A 19,673-nucleotide genomic window follows, 5' to 3' on the forward strand; every position below is an offset into this window, starting at 1 on the left:
TGTTAGGACTTTGATTAAGATCGTTGAATCTTCATTCTTTCTGCAGGGTTTCAACACCATTTTTGGTGCGTTGGGAAGACTAAACAAATCGGATTAAAAAATTAAAATATATCTTATTTTTTAATATATTTTAAGATATGCATTATCTGATTAAATTTTACTTATAAAATTTAAAAATTACATTGTAAATGTATTTGATAATTTATCTAATATTAATTATATAATTATATTTTCAGAATTTTTTCTAAACCATCCCAAAACCAACAGGCTTTCAGTTTGACCCAATTAGATAACGGTAGATTAGGGGCTTTGGCCCATGTTATCTAGGAAAAGATAAAAAAAAATAATATGAATAAAAAATACAAAAATATAATTTATAATTTTGTAAAAACCATAAATATGTTTAATAAAATCAAAAAATTATTATTTATATTTTTATATCAATACGAATTATAATATATAATTTTTGTATAAAATACGATATAAATATAATATTTTATAAGATTGGCAACAGATCAAAACAGGTTTTTGCTCGTCACAAATCCAACTCAATTTTATATTTATAAAACCCTAACTTGATTTGATCTAAAAATTTTTTATTTTTTTCATATCCGATCTCGACTTTACGTGATATTATATAAATCGTACTCGATTCGATCATACCCAAAATTAATAAAATATTATTTTTTAAGTACAAATATATAATTATATAAATAAAAAATTAATTAATTAATTAAAAATAATTTTTATATAATATCATGTCAGGTTTACCTAAAATTCGAATCCGATTCAATCTTGATTTTTTATTAACATTACCCTCTTCGATCCGACCAAAAATTTGATTTAAAAAAAAAATCAACCTTATAAGATCGAATCTGATCGAAAACCTTCAAGAACGGATCGGACTATCAATTCTGATATTTTATATAATACAATAATACAAATTATTAAATTTATCTCAATCCCACCGCTTGCCCTTCTTATTTCCTTTTAATTTTACATTATTTTCTTCATTGGATTATGCTGGTATGGCGTCCCATAACAACGAGTATAATGTTTTTTAGGCAAATAAAACCTCTTCAATCTTACATCAGCCTAATAACTTTGATCATAATAATTTTAAAAAAATTTTGACTTCAAATTCTGATTTTTTTCGGTATAAAAAAAATCCTAATATGATAATAAAAAATTTTAAATTTTAAATTTTAAATATGTTTAATATTAATTTTTAAAAATAATTAATTAATTAAATTAAATTTTGAGTTTAAATTTTTTTATAATATATACCCATTTTCGTCTTTTAATAATTTATCGGTATACTATCTTGTAGAATTAGGAATAACTAATAAAGGCACCATTGAATTTAAATACGGATTTGGTAATACCTAATAAAGAATATTCTCATTTTCATTCCCCCACTTGCAATTTATATTTGTGAATAACCAAACGCACCTGACGACGTTTGACCAACCAAATACACGCAATTCCCATATTCCAACATTTACTGTAATTAAATGTAATAATTTGTATATTTATATTATATAAAACATTAATAATTTATGTTTTAATATTATATTTTATATAAAAATTATTTATCATAATTTATTTTAATATAAAAATAAAAAAAATTTTATTTTGCTAAATTTATTTGTGATTTTTATTAAAATTTTTTATTAAAAATGAATAATTAAAAATTAAAATTGATAAATTAAAAAATTTCATTACATAAATCAAATGTGTAAAATTTAATAAATTTTTAATAAATTTTGATATATTTATTAAATAAATATTTTTAATAAAAATATTAACAAAATTTTTACTTACGAATAAATATCAATCAAATTTAAATTATAAATAATATTTTTAAATATTATTGATATTTGAACTCTATTAATCTATCAAAATTTTTTATTAAAATTTTTATTAAATCATTTAAAAAAATTCACAAACTTCACTTAAAAATTTCATGTAAATTTTATCTTATTATCGTATCGAATTTTAGATGATAGTTTTAACTATAATTAAATTGCCTTTTTTTTCTCCATTTATTTATAATATTTTTTTGGTTGAAAACAAAGGAAATTAAAGTTCGTTTTGACAGTTAAGCCAATAGTTTTCTATATACATTTGAACTCATCTGTACGGTCTCTATTTCGTCCCCGGTTTCCTTTTGAGATTCATTTTACATGAAAACTCATCATAAAACGATGATTCAAGGTAGTTCCCATTTTTTCTATCTTCTTCTTCTTCTTCGTGTTGAACACTTTTTTTTAAAGTTTCGAAAATTCACAGCACTTTCTTCATAACATCATAGATAAGTCGGTTCAAGACTGGCACACAAGGGACAGACACGGCCTTGACCACCACGTTGAAACCTTGATCTCTATATAAAATTGGTTTCGACTAACCATTTATGCAAATCCAGTTATCCCCCAAGCTTTAGCTTCTTTCTTTGTTCTTGTTTCTTATAACACAGTTTGAATCCAAAACTAAATATCAGAAGCTGGTTTTTTTCTGACAGTATTGTTTGTTGAGGTTGCCTGTTCGATTTGCATTGTGAAATATGATGAGAAGTGAAGAATATGAACGAGTTTTCCGGTATTTCGACAAAAATGGAGATGGGAAAATTTCAGCGTCTGAGTTGAGCCATAGACTGGGGCAGATGGGTAGTGAGTTGCTGTTAAATGAAGCAGAAGATGCAGTGGAAGCCTTGGACTCGAATGGGGATGGGTTGTTGGATTTGGAGGATCTAATAGAGTTGATGGAGGAAGGCGGAGAAGAAGAAAAGCTGAAGGATTTGAGAGAAGCTTTTGGGATGTATGATGCAGATGGATTAGGGTTCATCACACCCAAAGGACTCAAGAAAATGCTCAGCAAACTTGGGGAGTCAAAGTCAGTTGATGAATGTAAGGTGATGATCAACCAATTTGATCTCAATGGAGATGGGGTTCTCAGCTTTGAGGAATTCAGAGTAATGATGCAGTAATGATCCATTGGCCATCGCTGTTTCCTTTGTACCCTTTTCATTGCTTTGTCTCTGTTGATTCATTTGTTCTTTGGACTCATCGTCATTCATTTCACTATATTCTTGTAATTACTTATGATTCTTTACCAGTTAAATAGATAATTCATTCTTTTTGAAATTTTATTAGCTTCCAGCTTGTGAAAATGGATGCGAATTCATATTTAGGGTTCACGTAATTGTTTTAAGATTTATAATTTTTTTCCGACCTGATATACAGGAAATGGATGCTGATTAATAATCTTAATCCGCAGTCCAGGCTTCAAGAAAGTCTCGTCTCTCGCGTTTCCATCTTCAAATTCAATATAAGTAGGCCAAAAGTACAGGAATCAACAAATTTTTTTTATATAAGGAATTTTATTTGTTCTGAATAAATTTTGTATATATTAATGAATTTTTAAAATAAAATTATAAATCTAATAAATACATATATATATATATTAACATATTAATTACTTTTTAACTGCAATGATGTAGCATAAATACAATAAATAATACGATATAAAAATAATATAAAAAATATAAAATTTATATATTTTAAATTTTTAATAAAAATTATATATAAATTTAATAAAATATATATATATTTTTTATGTTTAACTTACTAAAAATAATAATATGATAATTTTTATATTTTATATATATTAAATATGAAATAAAAAAACACTGATAAACAAATTGAGATATAGCTCTTTCTGAGGAATAATATTTTATTTTTCCACATTGGGTTGGCTAAAAGCCTAGAACCCAAAAATGCTTTTGTCCTTTTCTCTTTTCTTCAATTTCTGTACACTTTGCTTTGAAGGGTGGTATTTTTCTGGTGCGTCACGGAATCGTTCCTCTTACTGTCACCTGTCTTGGAGGGCCAACTCATCAACGAAGAATCTGCAATGGCCGAAATGATCAGTTTCAAGTCTCAGCCTTCCACTGCATGACCTCCGATAAGTGAAAAAGACTTACACGAAGTTTCATAAATAAAATTGATAAAATTTTTTAGTAAAAATAAGTAAATAAAAATTAAAATAAATTAATTAAAAAATCTAGTCACAAAAATTAAATATACAAAATTTTAATAATTTTTTATATATTTTTAATAAAAATATTAACAAAATTTTTATCATTAAATAAATATATATCAAATTTAAATTATAAAAAATATTTTTAATAATTTTTTGTATATTATTAATTTTTACATTAAACTCTATCAATTTATTGAATTATATTTTTTATTTATTTATTTTTAATAAAAAATTTTATGAAATTGACCTATAAATTTCATATAAATTTTATTCGGATATGTTCCCATAACGCAGGTATTTGAGGGTATTGGGTAGTTGTAGTGGCAGACGGCGTGCACTATTGACTTTGAAAACACACGGGCCTGAAGTTCTACGGTGTCTTAATTTCAATACGTGCTGATCATTTTAAAAGAGGAGACCAAAACAAACTTGGCCTTTACTTTCTTTTTCCTTTTGATTCCTATCTTCTGCATGGTAATAACTATTGACTGCTTTAATTCATGAACTTAAAAGTGGACTCAATTTCTACAATGACTTTTTTTTTTTTTTTGGTGAAACAAGGTGCTCCAAGTATAAAGTCAAAAAGCATACTTATATGGAATACAAAAAATTTAATACAGTTAATTTATATAATCGATGACATTCAATAAATTTGAAATTTAAATTTAAATACTAACTCAATTTATTTATATAATCACCTTTCAATAATAACATTTAATAAATCTGAATGTGAAATCTAAATACCTTTAATTCCTTCTCTCTCTGTAATTTCTTTCGTAAGAAAAAAAAAAAAAAAAACCAAACAAATCTTATTGCAGATAGTGAAGAGGCGACTTTTTTTTTTTTTTGGCCACAAGGGAAATGTTGGGTCCTGTTCTGGCAACAGGTAAAAGCAAACTTACAAGCAGCATTACTATTTATGATCATCAGAGAGAAGGCAGGGATGACAAAGGAGGCTCTCCCATCTTTTTTTCAGGTAACTTTGACAAGAAAGCGATCTAACTTCTCCTAAAGAAGGATGTTCCAGAGTCCCAGATAACATTGCTTAGCCTCCCTCATATTTCTGGGTTTCCTTTGGTTCTAGCATTCATGATTTCGGGATTTTGACCACAAAAATGCATTCATGGATTTGTTTAGTTTAACCTAAGAATGTAGATTGTCAGAGTATGAAAAAGATAAAACATTTCTGTTTCAAATTTTTATATTATACTCATCTTTATACTCATATCCAATGAATATTTCAAATCTCTCTATTTTTATTTCCATCCCGATGATATTTAAAGAGTAATCCCATACCCGTAATTTTAAAATAAAAATATATTTTCTCTTTTTTTTTGTATATTTAGATATTTTTTATAAATATATATTAATAATTTTTTTAATAAAAATATATTAATTTTAATCAATCTGAAATAATAATTTATATTATTTAATAAAAAACCTATTTACTAAATATATATAAATATATATGTAAAGTATAAATACAAAACAGATGCTATATTAGGTAAGATTAACATCCCTAATTTAACCCTCTAATTTCAGTCGCCAATGCGATTGTCATTGACATAAGATAATCATATATATTTGAAAATTAAACAAATATGATAGCATTACTTATTGATGAATTCTGAAAAACACAAAAAGAAAAAACACTATAAATATATTCACAGCCACCTCTCTTTCTTTTCATGGGGTGTTAAGTTACTTAAATACCAAAAAAAAAAAAAAGAACATGCTCTTCCTGCTGGCATCAAGGAGATGGGGAACAAAATAAAGGCAGTGCAACCAAGCCAGAAGTTTGGAAGGTTTCACTTCCTTGAAATACCGGCCATCTCCAAGCTAGCCAGAGAAGTTAGAAACAACATAACTTAAAAACCTATACTTTCATTTTACAGACAAAATGGCTCCCCATTTAGACCCCCACAGGCTACAGCACAGCAAAATTACTTGCATACAGGGTTTTAGAAGAACAGAGAATTTTGGAAGAAAAGAACCTTTTGTACAAAGAAGCCTTCACATGAAGTAGCTGAGGGCCCTCTTTCTTCTTGAACCACCCTCGCCATAGAGCTCATTCCATTGAAGCAGCTCAGTCATGTTTACAGATTCGGATGATACACTGGCACATACCTGTTAAAATTTAAAATGAAGTCGCTTAATTAGATACACTTTTTTTTTCTTTTTTCTTAGGATAAGAGAACTACTTGTTACTTTTATTTTTTCAATTACCCGCTCATGAGCATATTTAAAGTCCTCCATGTTTAGAGGGCGTATATCAGCACTCCCACTCAGAGGTGGTGGAGGTTTGCCCTCTGCTAGAGCAGCAGCTCGTTCCTGCCATCAATGTTGAAACTATTAAAAATATAGTGGTGATATGCAAATAATGATATGATCTCTTGCTTTTTTTATTTTTTTATTTTTGTATCTGAACATAGATTCCATAGAACTATCCTTGTTTTACCTCTCATCTCTATTTTAGTAAATTAAAAAGATTAAAAACTGATATTTAGCACAGTACGTATAGAACAAAATATATCAATCTACGAAAAAAATTATTAGATCTTAGCAGTCAACCATTTTATAATGGTTGAAAGCCAGTCACTCGAAGCTTTAACCTTCTGAATTAGTTTCATTCATAAACTTGGAAAAGTCACACCAAGGAATAGTACTTTGTTTAGGGAATGCGTGATCTTCAATAATCTACCCAGTCTAACATGGTCAATTCAACATTAAACATCACGATTGCAATTCTTACCACAAAGATCAACTCATTCCATCTAGCTATGGTTAATAATCATAACTTCATGAAGTCATCATCATTACATTGTCAAATTCACAAATAGAGCTCAAATCCTTATATATTAAAAAGTAAACAACATATTCATTGGCCAGAATACCTACCTTTTTTTCCTTTTCCAGAATCTCTTTAATTGGACGGTGTGCAGCAGTCACACATAGATTCTGCAGTATAACAGAGTAAACATGCAGTCACCTAAGAAATTCCAAAGCAAAATTCATCAAAAGTTAGGAAAAGTGTAGTCAATGTAACCTTAAGGTCACTCCCAGAATATCCATCTGCCATACTCGCAACAGCATCAAAATCGACATCAGGAGACAAGTCCTCTTTTGCAAGAATAACCTTTAGTATCTTTGCTCTATTTACAGCATCTGGCAAATTTACCATCAATCTGCCAAAAGTACCAAACCATTAGTAGATGGGTCTCAAACCACAAGTCAAACTGGAGTAAGCTGGTGATACATGCACAAGTATAGCTTATGTGCCAGAGTTGGACTGCAGTCCAAAGGATCTATTTGGGTTATCAATGAAACATAGCAACAGTAATCTTTGAAAAAGCGAAGCGAAAGAAAAGGGGAAAATAATTTTTCTTATAAATTCTGACAACTATTTCCTCTACAAGAAAATATGTTTTAAAAAAGAAATTGAAGGCCTTTTCACTCTGCAGTTTTCTATTAAAAATATAAGATCATCTAAGCGGGAAATACTCTCAGCAGGAAAGTAGGAATACCATGGAATTCCCACAGGTTGCATTGGTTGAAAAAAAAAAAAGGGAACGAAGCGAAATGGGCATAATTTCCATTTTTCTGTTTCTCTTTCCTCCAAGGGAGCCAAAGTGATACTTTACCTACGTGGCAGCCTTCTAATGACAGCCTCATCAAGGTCAAAAGGCCTATTTGTGGCTGCAAGTACAAGAACCCGTTCTGTGTCTTTTGTACGTAAACCATCCCAGTTCACCATAAATTCATTTTTCATCTTACGCATGGCTTCATGCTCCCCTGGATTTTCCCTCCTGCCCAACATGCTATCAACCTATTCACAACAGAGATGGAAGGAAAATTATAATGAATTGTCGTAAACCCAAATTGAAAATACCACTTGAAGATAATGAATAACTAACCTCATCAACAAATATGACACTCGGAGCAATTTTACTAGCTAGGGAAAAAACAGCTTTAACATATTTCTCACCCTCACCAAACCACTGCAGCAAAATAGATACATAAATTTTGAATAAGATATGATACCATAGCAAAACCAAATTAATTAAAAGGGACAACAGAATTGACCTTTGATGTGATGCTTGACATGGATATATTGATGAAGTTTGCACCAGCTTCAGTAGCCACAGCCTTTGCCAGCATAGTCTTCCCAGTTCCAGGAGGTCCAAATAAGAGTATGCCCTTGCATGGCTGTTCACATAAAAGTTAAAGAGTAAGAATATTCCTTGAAAACTAAGAGAATAAAACAAATGCATAGAAGAGTAACAAAAAGATACAACTTAGATGAAAAAGAGGTAAATGAAATATCAGGGGGTAAAAGAGAAGCAGAAGGAGCATTACAACTGACTGAAATAAAACAAATTGCAAATCAACATAAATGACTAGCAAAATTTTAAATGAAACAGCTCATTGCTATATATTAGATAACCTTGGTCAGCTGCCCCTTGCAAAAGAGTTCAGGCCTCTGTAAAGGAAGCATAACCAACTCCTTTAATGTATCCTTCACATTTTCAAGAGCTCCAATATCATCAAAAGTAACTCCAATGTCACTGGGTGGAACGACATCAGCTAAAAGCCTTTTTTCAAATTCATTTTCTGTTAAAACATCCTGAGATCAGCAAAACAACCACGATGAAGGTTAATTGACAGATATTTGTCAAAGAATACACTATAGCTTAATGAATCAGAATACACAAATGAGACTTGATGTAGTGCATCTCATATTGCAGGAAGGTACAACAAGGACCTTAAGTGACTTCTTCAAGCTTTTAGATTCATTCTGCATAGCCTGTAAGATTCCAATGCCATACTGGATGCTGCCAGAATAGCAATTGTGTTATAATTGTGTTTTTCCCATCTGACAATTAACTATGCAGTTAACAGTTAAAAATGTTGTAAAACGAAATAAGAAATTATCTATCATGTACCTTTCACAAGACAAAACAAGCCTCGAGTCAACATCAGCTTCAGGGTTCTGCATTAGATGGTGACTTAGAGCCCATCCAATTACCTTCTCAGCACCTGCAATGGAAACCAAAATATAAATTTATGGGGACAAATTTATTGGCAATTTTTGAGATGATGATATGTTAAAGTAAAACTTACTTTCATTCGTAAGGGTTTGATCCTTAATGCACAAAGTTTCAAGCCCTTCACATTCCATCCCACTCCGACCTAAAACCTGCATACAAAAATGAAAAATATAATAATAGTAATCATTTTCAAAATGCCACATCCATAACTATAGCATGTCAACAGAGTTATCAAACATTCAATAAGCTCAAGTCTTAGCATCAATTAAGATGAAGTCCAAGACTAATTTAAACCTCATCCTGGTATTAAAAAAGGTAATCACATGCTCTAATTTGTTAGGGGACTTAAAGCTAAGGGCCGAGCAGTTAAGGAGGGAGGGAGATAGAAAGCCCATTACACAAGGAGCAATAGCTCCCAAAGGGTTAAAACATTAATAATCTCATCTTTCACTCATAGATCAATTTCTCCAAATCCTAGCCTTTGGAAATCAATAAAGTAGACTCTCCAACCAACTTCGTTTTTATACATGCCTAATTTCCATTAATTTAATTAGCAGAATTCTCAGAAACTAATCTAACACATGGCCAAGTAGATCCTGAATACAGCATATGAGAGACTGAACCAAATGCTACAGGGTGTAGTTACTTTCAGGAGCCATCAAATCTTCCCTGTTGTTTTTCCACATAAAACACCAGAAAATTAGCACAGAAGAACCACCCCAGTCTCACCAAGTTCCTGTCAGTGATAAAAGCCATTGACCATGGGAAGCAAAAAGACCTTACAAGGAAACCACCCAGCAGCAAACCCCCTTGGGAAATTACTCACTCCCTCAACATTTCAGAAAACTTTGTAATTGATCTGATGTCAATATATTACTCCAACCCAGCATCCAAAAGGAGTAATACTCCTTGTCATCGCCCCTGGAACAACAGTAAACTTCATACAGAATTTGGAGAAAGCACATCGTCTGGTTCTAAATCCTTATCTTAAAACACAAGTAAATTTATATCGGTGCACATTCCAAAGTGCAAGATACACCACATCATACTGCAAGACAATAACATAATGGGCATACAACTAGAAATAACAACTTGTGAAGAGAAAAGATCCTCTAATCATACTACTGTTTCCATTACATAATATCTAGGTGACTGGCCAGGTAAGTTCTCCCACATAATTGTGACATCCTTGATAGCAATATAAGAATATCAAAACTCCACAATGACTTAACTGAAGAGGACTAAAAGTTTCACTGGACAGTTAATGCCCCAAATAATACATAAGAGCAACAACATAAACCAATCTTTAGCATTTAAAGGCCAAAAAGAAAAGGATATACTAACAGTTTGCAGGAGATTTAGATTTCCCTTCATTTTCAGAGTTTCAGCATCACGATCCAATTGGTGTTTCCAAGATGCAAGCAGGGCTTCATCCTGCAGTAGTAAATAAGCTTCAATAATCTGTTCCATTTAAAACTCGCATACAGACAGTGCAACAAGCACAATCTATTATTGGGAAACACCATACAAACCTGTGGCATGTGAATGGTCACTTTATTTGGAAAAAGCTTAGTCAAAAATTTTGTTGCCTTCGGAACCTCCTTCCCCCTGTCATGCAACCTACCAAAACTATCCTGAAAATATCAAAAGAGAACAAACATCATACCTCTTGAAATCAACAATAACCTAAGCAATAGCCTCTAAAAGGAGTTAAGTGTGTCTGCAAGCATGTGCCCATGTGTGCGAGGAAAATCATAGTTGCAGAGCAGACAGAAGCTTAAGGTGAAATCAGGAAAGACAAATTTTGTTAACATATGAACAGCTACTCCAACATCTTTACAACAAAACTGAAACTGAAAGTAGCATAAAAATTAAAGAGCTCAATGAAAAATGAAACTGAACATCGTTAATTGATCCCAAATTCAATTCAAAGGGGTCCCCAATATCAAGACCAACATATTACCTATATGCTCCAAAGTCCAAAATCAGTTCTCAGAAGAGAATTCCCAAGAACAGTAAACGTACCATTTCCAGTTACATGTCATGCATTGAAAAGTATTCAATCAAGAATTTCATCAACAAGAAAAGCTTAGACAACTTTTACTCAAGCATTTTGATGGCAATATCAAAGAAAGAAAATTAAACGCCTTTCATAATATACACCTATAAAATTGAGAAAAATACTCAATTTATATAGGAAATGATATGTACAGTCAAGAACCACTGTTTGTTACTGCATAATTTTTCACCCAATAATTGTTCATCAGCAACACTTAACAAATGTCACCAGACATCCATTCATACCAAACACATCATTGTAAAAATCCAGAACTATGACCTTTTGTTTCCAAGAAAGGAAGTTAAGCAAGAAGTGAATAAAAATGCCAGTTTATCTAGTAAAGCCCTTTAGAGATTATACTAAGAATTGAGACTAAATCTTTCAAGCATGAGGTTTAAGGGATAGAGAAAAGCGTTTTGTCTATTGGGTCATGCTAACCAGCCATCCAAGAAAAAGATAAAAGAATAAATTACATGAGATCAAAAGCAAAACTATATTTACAAAATTATGGTATAGAGCTTCCTATGCTAAAGAGTATGAAGGACTTATGATGCAAGCATTTTTTATTACAAAATAATCAAAAGCTTGAAAAGGATGAAACCCTGAAGAAGCATTGATATGCAAACAGCTTTTTCACCCTTCATTGCGAAAACCACCCACAAGTGCCATTAGTTACAACAGTAAATAAAATAAATATAAACATCCATAGGACCATAATTTAGGCAGCCCCACGAGAGAGAGAGAGAGAAAGAGAGAGTCTTTTCAAAAGGTAGAATCATTACCGGAAATGCCAAGTCAAGGAGAGCAGTTTGACTGCCACCAAATTTTGTGAAAAGCAAGCCACCAGGATGTGACTGCAAGGATGAAATACAAAGTGTAAATCGTTTAACTTATAAATTTGGAGAAGCCATATTACTCTAGAATGTACAATAATGAAAAAAAAATAAAAAGGTTGAAAATGTACTCTTATCACAAAACTTTCTGATTATTTATGATAGAAGATTGCCACAGACTAAAAACAAAAAATCGGTATTTAATGCCCAATGCTACGTGAAACATGGATCATAGATAAAAGTCAGGATAGGCACATAAAGGTTATAGAGATTGCTTGCATAACAGTTATAAGTCAATAAGCAGTTATCTGCAGAACAACATTTCTTTTGTCACTAGCACTACTAACTTCCTCTTTGCATCAATCTACCACTGAAATTCTCTGCTTTTCGCAATTTTAATTTCCAATTCTCTGTAATAATGATTTTGTCCTACTTTTGTCTTTTCACAACCCCAAAACAAGGTGAATTCGTTTAGCTTAATGTATCAAAACACAGTGACTCAAAAAAAAAAAATATGTATCAAAGACAAGTTAGAGGGCAAGTCTGAAAAGGTAAACAAAATAAAAAAAAAAAACGTACCTTCTCCTTACGATTGTCAGTATGAGTGTGTGAACCAATTACAATGACATTATCAGGAAGATTTTCAAGTCTGCTTTTAAATGTGGAATAAGAGTCTGTGTTTCCTGCAAGAGACTTCTCAGCATCCTTCATAAACAAAATAAAAGGAGAAGTTCTGCTCTCACTGTATACAGCCTGATAAAAGATCAGATTAAGTTAATAAGAAGCCAATGATGGAAGCAAACCATAGAGTCAGACAAGAATCATATACTTATTCAAAGATAAAGAATATGTCACCTCAAACAATGTGTTAATGAGTAATCTATCTAAATCCTCATTGCTCGTGTTCTCCAAACGAAGATCAGAAACTAGAGAGCAAGAGAGAGAGAGAGAGAGCTTTAATAATTAAAGGTAAGAAAAGCTTAAACATGGACACAATACATTGAGAGATGCGGAAGACATTACCGTTGCAGAAAAATCCATGGCCTCCCTCACAAATATTTCCAAGGTCAACACCGTCAGGGATGGGTTTATCAAACCTTACACCAATTTTCGAGAAAGGATTGTCCTCAAAGAGTAACATGACCTTCCCACGAACCCCATAAGGTGGGCCTCTGTAGATTAAATTGATAACAATAAATTAGAATATGGTAATAAAGATATAACTTGTCACAACAAAAACCACAAAAAAATGGTAAGAACATGTGAGAAATAGGATACAACTAAGAAAATACATGGCTGGCGATATTCAATGAGTTCAATGAAATTACTAACCAAAAACAAAACAAAATTTTTTTTTTAATTTCCTTCAAGTTTTGCCTTTACTTTCAATTGAGTGTAGGTATAAGCTAATCTCATCTCTCCAGAAGAAAAATGGAGAGAGTAAAGAAAAGCAAAGAAACTCCCAAAAAAAAAAACTAAAAAAAAAAGCAAAAAAAAAAAAATTCAGTGAGTTTGAGATCAAGTAGAAGGGCATTTTTATTATTAGCTTAAAAGACTGTAGAAGTGCATTTATAGTTACAAAATATCACAAAAACTTGTTACATTGGTTTCAATTAATTTAAAACGTGTAGAACAGGCTTTTAAAGCAAATTTTCTCAGCTATTCTTTAATTCTTATCATATGATTCCTTGGACAATAGGTTGCTGAGGACCACACAGACATTTGAAAGCAGTCCATCTAGTAAGAAAAGTAACATGAGTTCCTTATCCGGTTCAGAGAAAAACATATAGAAAAGTTCAATAACTAATTCATTTAGATGCTTAAATGAGAAGAGAAGATATGCAGATTTCAAGCCACCTTTTGAATATCCCCAAAAAGAGATGAGAGAGTTTGCAGTACCTAGATGGAGATGCTGTTGGATATAGGCTGCCTGAAGTTGAATTATTAATAAATTTTACTCTGTCACCTGGATGTTCCATGTTAGGACAATAATCACAAAAGTAAATCCAAATAATAATAGTAACAATAAGACTTCTGAATCATCAACAACACAAAAACCTAATGTAAATACCTATCTTAAACATTTGATTCTTAGATGACCCAGATGAGGAAGGCATTGTATCAGCTTCCGTCTTTGGTGGAGAGTCGGGCCCACATGTAGGGGCAGCCACAGGGCTTGAAATTTCTGCTTCAACAGTTGGACTCAAACTCTTGGTCAAATCTGTAGGTTCTGGACTCTGTTTAGTGCAGGTGCAGGATTTTTCAGCATTGGCTCCATCCTTCAGCAGCTCAGCTTCCTTTGAAGACAAACCCTACAAAATATTTATAATTGACAATTCACCAACTAATGAGCCTTTAGCATCTTGACTTGGGAAGCAATCATATGCTAACAATGAAGTTGGATAATGAAAGCCACATGAATGCAATAATGCCAGCAATCAAATAGCCCGTAAAATTAATGATCTCTTACACCCAAAAAAGAATGGCTATCAAAAATGAGCAATTTGGCCGCAAAATAATTAGCAAGTGCCTTTGTCAGCATCTCCTGATATATCTCAGACCCTGCATATACATTTGAACAAAAATTAAAAAATTTGCAGTTTAATGCTACTAATACAAGCATCACATTGTTGTATTGACACAAAAATAACAAAATATTCTCGCACACCTGCAGGACCAGAGAGTAAAATTCGTGGATTGACAGTGGTTAGCTCTGAGGTATACTTTGCATGTTCTTTGTGCTTGAGGTGTATAAATGAAGCTGCTATCAGCACATTTTTTGTATTTTCACTGCAAAGACAGAAATAACTAATTAATGACACACCATTATATAAATAAATAACCAAACAACTCTGATCACTTCCATTTATTTGAGGAAAAAGAATTGAGAACGCATAGAAGAAAAGATAGCATAAGCTTCAATAGCTAAGCTATCATATGAACAGTGTAAGGTCTGCATAGAGACAGAACATCAGCTAGGATACTTCCAACAACTATCAGACAAAACCTTTCACGTTACAATCTTGAATTACTACTCATCTCAGGTAAATTAAACACCCTGTCCAGAATCATCAGTTATTGTATCGTCACATAGCTGCATGGTCACAAATTTATCGAAGAAAGGTAATCAAAATGCCTAATTTATTTGTTTCTTGTCCCTTCCCCCCTTAGCAGTCTCTCGAGCTCATTAATAGAGCTCCTTTTTTAGACTGAAAACAATTCATGATTCATAACTTATTTAGATTGTCTACTCTAGCATTAACAGTCAGTGAACATTGCAATACTTCTCTCATCCATCCCTTCCCACCTTCACTCCTTTCTCTTGAATAAACTTTCATTTACTTATCATTCACAATTCCCAATTAACTTAGTTTTTTTCCTTTCCTTCCATTTTCCCAGCATTCTATTAGATTTAGGTGAAGTTAGAAGCCCCAGATCCCAGAACATATAGTCTATCAAAAACCTATGTCTAACATACATTCAAGTGGCTCTGCACTCTACATACTCTAACTCCTAATATAGAAATCTAGAACCCAATTTCCTTCATGGCTAGAAAAGGGATTTTCATTGAAATTTAAGTTTTGAATCTTAAACAGCTAGATCAGCACCGGTAGGAAAAATGCTCTATCCCAGCCCAGTCCAGACCAAAAATAACAAATTTATTTTGTTAGTTGTCTTTTGCTAGCTCCGAAAATGCAGGCAACCAGGAAATCATAAATAGAAGAGAGTGGTTGTATTCATGAATAAAACTGGTAGGTTTGTTGACGGCCCTATGCATATTGGAAAATTTGAGTTGCAAGATAACTTACATTTCAAATTTCTTTACCAAACCCTTTCACTTGGATTCAGGAAAATAACAGAATGTAACAATGCAAAACTAAAGAAATGGCTGCCAAAACATTCATTCTAGTAAAAATTTTCTGGCACCCAATTTAAACAGTAAATGTTCACAAGCCATGATTTTATCAGGTATGAAAACATTAAGAGAAAGCAACCAAGTAACTTTAACATGGAATCACATCCAGGAGTTTTTATTTGTACCTCCATGGGTGGGAGATAGTAATGAATGTACAAAAGATTAAGAGAAGTCTTGGTTACATTTAAATTCTTTCTTTAAAGGAAAAGAGACAATGCCAATGAAGCCTTATCTTAGTGAAGGAGACCCTAGAACCTTAAGGTCTCAGGTTTAAGTCCTACCGTGTGTGGGTATAATACAACTTTATGTTAGCTTTATCCAGTTATATGTTGGTTTATCTGTTTCATTTACTGCGTTAATTTATTATATGAAACATAATATTTGATTACGATTGCAATTTCTCCTTGTACAAGTAAATTGATAAAAGAAAAGGTTAAACAGAGTAATATTATACCTTAAATAATATGGGAAGTTATCAAATGACACTTCTAAGTTTTTGCCATCAAGAATTCCTGCATGAATGTCATCTTTGAACACTGCACGGCGGAGAGACATACTCAATGTCGACACTGGCTGTGAATCCCTCACCAACTCGTTTCTTTCGTCCAATACCTGTTTACAGATACTTTTGCTCAATTTCAGATTACAACTAGTTGATGGAGCAAACATCCTCAAGAAAGGCCTTAGCAAATCATTCACCCCAGAGAGTTTTACATTGCCTGCCTCTGTGCTGGAGTCGTGGTTGCAATCAAGAGGAAGATTCTTGTTGATTGCTCCAACCTCTGCAACTTTATCACTCCCTATATTTGCAGTTGAGTTTCCTTCCAAGCCATCAAGATCAACATCTGCGGCATCATGAACAATAGAATGTGTAGGCACCTCCTGGTGGATCTTACTGCTGGCTTGAGAAGGAGATTTCCAGCGGGACAAATCTGGCCTTAGGCTTGAAAGTGATGCCAGTATGGTAGCCCCAGTAACAGCTGATGGATCTCCTGACCTCTTAAGTTGCAGGAACTTTCCAACAGTATTCTGGACCTCTGCACCCTTAACTGCAACCTCAGTCATGAGTTGCTGAAATATCTAAATCAACAGAAATTAAATTAAGGACATAACAAAAATAAGCAAGGACACAGAAACCACATAACCAGTAACACAGAAGAGTAAAAGCACAATAATAACACTCAACAAGAAAGAGATGGACTTTAATGAATTGCCCTCAAACCGAAGAAAAGGATACATAAGCATGATTTCCCAGCAAACCAAAGACCACCTCATCACCCGACTTAAGAACGCAATTGGCATTTTTCTTCACCACTTTCCCATTTACTTGCACCGACCCCTTGCTCCCAATGCTTTCTAACATGGCTACAGCATCTCCTTCACGCTGATCATGTCGAGAAATAATGAGTACTCTTACTGCATGTACATATTAAGGAGTTTATCTCCACAAAATAAAATAAAAACAATGGCTGCCCAAACAAAACATTGAGAAAAAGGAGGAAGACAAAAAGAGAAAACCCTAAATCCAAAGGGCTAATGCATCTACAGAGACCAACTCAAGATGTCCACAAAAAGGAGAATTTAGGATCACACACGAGTGTAAAATTTTTTGTGCATGCAGAAGCATTCTTCATTTTATATCAATCCAAGAAAAAGCAACAGATCGACAGTAAAATTTAGGTGATACCTGGGTGTGTTTTATCTTGCAAAGCATTGCACTAATTGTCTGGTCCTTTAATTGGAAATTGCAGTGTTTGCTTGAGCCAATTGTGAAATTTGATATGCAAATGGAAACATTAGGATTCTGCAGTTCCAAAAAATGCCCAACTCATTACAAGTCATATCACAACCTTGATTTAAGTCAAAGAACAGAAAGACTACCGCTAGTTCAGAGATTTAAAATTTACTGTAACAAAATGCTTAAATATACAGCGAGAGGATTCTTATCCAAAAGATAATCAGAAAGTACAGTTCTTTTCATGTCAAACATCAAGCAAACAGAGACCAACTACTAGAAAGATGTTTTTGTTAAAAAAAGGCTCAAATTTACCTGTGCAGACTGCGACAAAAGTCTACACCAAGGTATAGAAGTCTCGAAATTCGGATTCTGTTTCTGGTAAATACTCCATGAAGAGATTGAACTCCTCCCTTTATCCAACCCAATAGACGCAGAACCTTTAAAACAACAAGGAAATCCAAATTCAGTCCAAACGACACTCTCGAATTCAACGAAAAAGAAACAAGGACGCTTCATAAAAGCAAATGCAAATCCAAACTTACTCAAACGACGCTTAAATTCAAGAAACGAGAAGCAAGAAGTGAAATAACTAAAAAGCAAATCCAAAACCCCACTAAAAGTGACACTAAGATATTTCGAGATATGACGCATCTCAAAACTCAAATGCAAATCCAAATTCACTAAAATGAAACTCAAATTACAAAGAAATTTGACAATCATGGAGAGCTCAAAACTAACAACTAACCATCAGCGATCGGTGCTACCACCGCGACAGCAGCCGGTGATGTCTCGCCCTTCCCGGCGTTCACGTTTTCTCCGGTGATCGGAGCTTCGCCGTTCCCACAATCTCCGGGATCCACGGCGGGCGGCGCGCACATTTCTTTGGAACTCTCCGCCGCCGGCATCGGTTTCTCCGCATTTTCCACCTGATATAAAAACCCACTAAGAAGTCAATTCTCAAAACCCAAAAATAAAAAAAAATGAATCGTCTTCGGATGCGTTTTATGCTGACACCTTTTGCCGTTTTGGAGACGGAGGCTTATCCTCGGAAGAAAAAGATCTCTTATTACCAGAGAGAGATCCACTTCGTCTCGTTGAAACCATGACTCTCTGGGTTTCCTTTTTTTTGTTTTTTCTTTGTCTGTGTTCACCACTATATAAAACAGAGAAATTGAAAGATTTAATTATAAAATTGTTGGGGATTATACTTATTTAACAATTTTTTTTACATTTTTTTATTTGAAAAAAGGTAAATAAAAAAAAATTGGGGACGGAACGGAGGTTTAACGACCCCCGTCATGCTGATTTTTAGAGTTTTAAACGAGATCATACGCTGTCGTTTTGCTTTGTGTGATCGGTGGTGTAAGACGGCGGATGGTTTTGCTGTTTCTGGTTATTGACGTGGATACTAGGGGAAATGATACATTAATATCAATATTGCAAGTTATATAGATTTAAGTTTCATTTGTTGTAAAGAAAATAATTTTTCAAATATAATTTAAAAAAAATATTTATAGTTTTTAATTAAAAATTTTTTTGTTATTTGAATGAGTTAATAAAAAATATTTTTCGGTGTTAGATTGTTTTTTAGAAGCTTTGTTTTTTTTTTTCAAATACTATTAATATAACAATTAAAATATTAAAATTTATTTATTATTAAAATGTATTAAAATTTTTTATTATTAAAATTATTAATATTCAAAACTAGTTATATTTTAATAATAGTATTTAATATTAAAATATTATGTTAATATAAAAAATACTTAAAATAAAACTATTTTTATTTTGTATATTATTTATTAATAATATTTATTAATATATTATGTTGATAGTATATTCTTTATTAATAATATATTATTTACTCATATATTATTATAATATTTATTAATTAAAGTAATAATATTTATTATTATATCATTTATTAATATAGTATTATTTATTAATACATTATAATATTATTTCTTAATATTATTTATTAATATATTATATTAATAGTATATTATTTATTAATATATTATAATATTTTTAATAGTATATT

General features: G+C 32.1%; 2 protein-coding genes across 13 annotated transcripts; one reads left to right on the forward strand and one right to left on the reverse strand.

Moving 5' to 3' along the window:
* The first annotated feature begins 2,429 nt into the window (after window positions 1–2,429).
* Window positions 2,430–3,143, forward strand: LOC111289772 (uncharacterized). Its single transcript, XM_022881087.2, has one exon. The coding sequence runs from the start codon at window positions 2,564–2,566 to the stop codon at window positions 2,984–2,986; it is 423 nt and encodes a 140-aa protein (XP_022736822.1). The 5' UTR covers window positions 2,430–2,563; the 3' UTR covers window positions 2,987–3,143.
* Window positions 3,144–3,643: 500 nt separating this feature from the next.
* On the reverse strand, window positions 3,644–18,773 carry LOC111284904 (uncharacterized). Of its 12 annotated transcripts, none has more exons than XM_089746693.1 (29): window positions 18,650–18,773; window positions 18,381–18,561; window positions 17,948–18,072; window positions 17,585–17,701; window positions 17,135–17,281; window positions 16,597–16,977; window positions 16,352–16,509; window positions 14,650–14,771; window positions 14,452–14,543; window positions 14,053–14,293; window positions 13,881–13,947; window positions 13,005–13,153; window positions 12,837–12,907; window positions 12,561–12,734; window positions 11,931–12,002; window positions 10,622–10,723; window positions 10,434–10,523; window positions 9,163–9,238; window positions 8,985–9,078; window positions 8,804–8,873; window positions 8,486–8,665; window positions 8,125–8,247; window positions 7,956–8,039; window positions 7,683–7,867; window positions 7,088–7,226; window positions 6,940–6,999; window positions 6,268–6,372; window positions 6,036–6,168; window positions 3,644–3,907 (listed from the first exon to the last, which is right to left on the reverse strand). In XM_089746693.1, the coding sequence occupies exons 1-28, from the start codon at window positions 18,737–18,739 to the stop codon at window positions 6,055–6,057; spliced, it is 3,609 nt and encodes a 1,202-aa protein (XP_089602819.1). In that variant the 5' UTR covers window positions 18,740–18,773; the 3' UTR covers window positions 3,644–3,907; window positions 6,036–6,054. The 12 variants fall into 12 exon arrangements, with proteins under 12 accessions (XP_089602819.1, XP_022729750.2, XP_089602821.1 ...); XM_089746695.1 differs by lacking the exon at window positions 3,644–3,907 and adding an exon at window positions 4,684–5,184 and having other exon boundaries at window positions 16,621–16,977; XM_089746694.1 differs by lacking the exon at window positions 3,644–3,907 and adding an exon at window positions 4,684–5,184 and having other exon boundaries at window positions 16,612–16,977.
* Window positions 18,774–19,673: the final 900 nt, after the last annotated feature.

This window comes from Durio zibethinus, chromosome 17, assembly GCF_047325235.1.
Source record: "Durio zibethinus cultivar Kanyao isolate XHJ-2024 chromosome 17, ASM4732523v1, whole genome shotgun sequence".
Classification (NCBI taxonomy): Eukaryota; Viridiplantae; Streptophyta; class Magnoliopsida; order Malvales; family Malvaceae; genus Durio; species Durio zibethinus.

Excerpts from the sequence above, each read along its gene's own strand:
- LOC111289772 (XM_022881087.2), top strand. The coding sequence starts at position 2,564 with ATGATGAGAAGTGAAGAATATGAACGAGTTTTCCGGTATTTCGACAAA.
- LOC111284904 (XM_022874015.2), bottom strand. The coding sequence starts at position 18,739 with ATGGTTTCAACGAGACGAAGTGGATCTCTCTCTGGTAATAAGAGATCT. Across the intron at positions 18,562-18,649 it reads CGTCTCCAAAACGGCAAAAG|GTGGAAAATGCGGAGAAACC; the intron begins GTGTCAGCATAA and ends TTTTTATATCAG. Across the intron at positions 12,908-13,004 it reads CCATGGATTTTTCTGCAACG|TTTCTGATCTTCGTTTGGAG; the intron begins GTAATGTCTTCC and ends CTTGCTCTCTAG.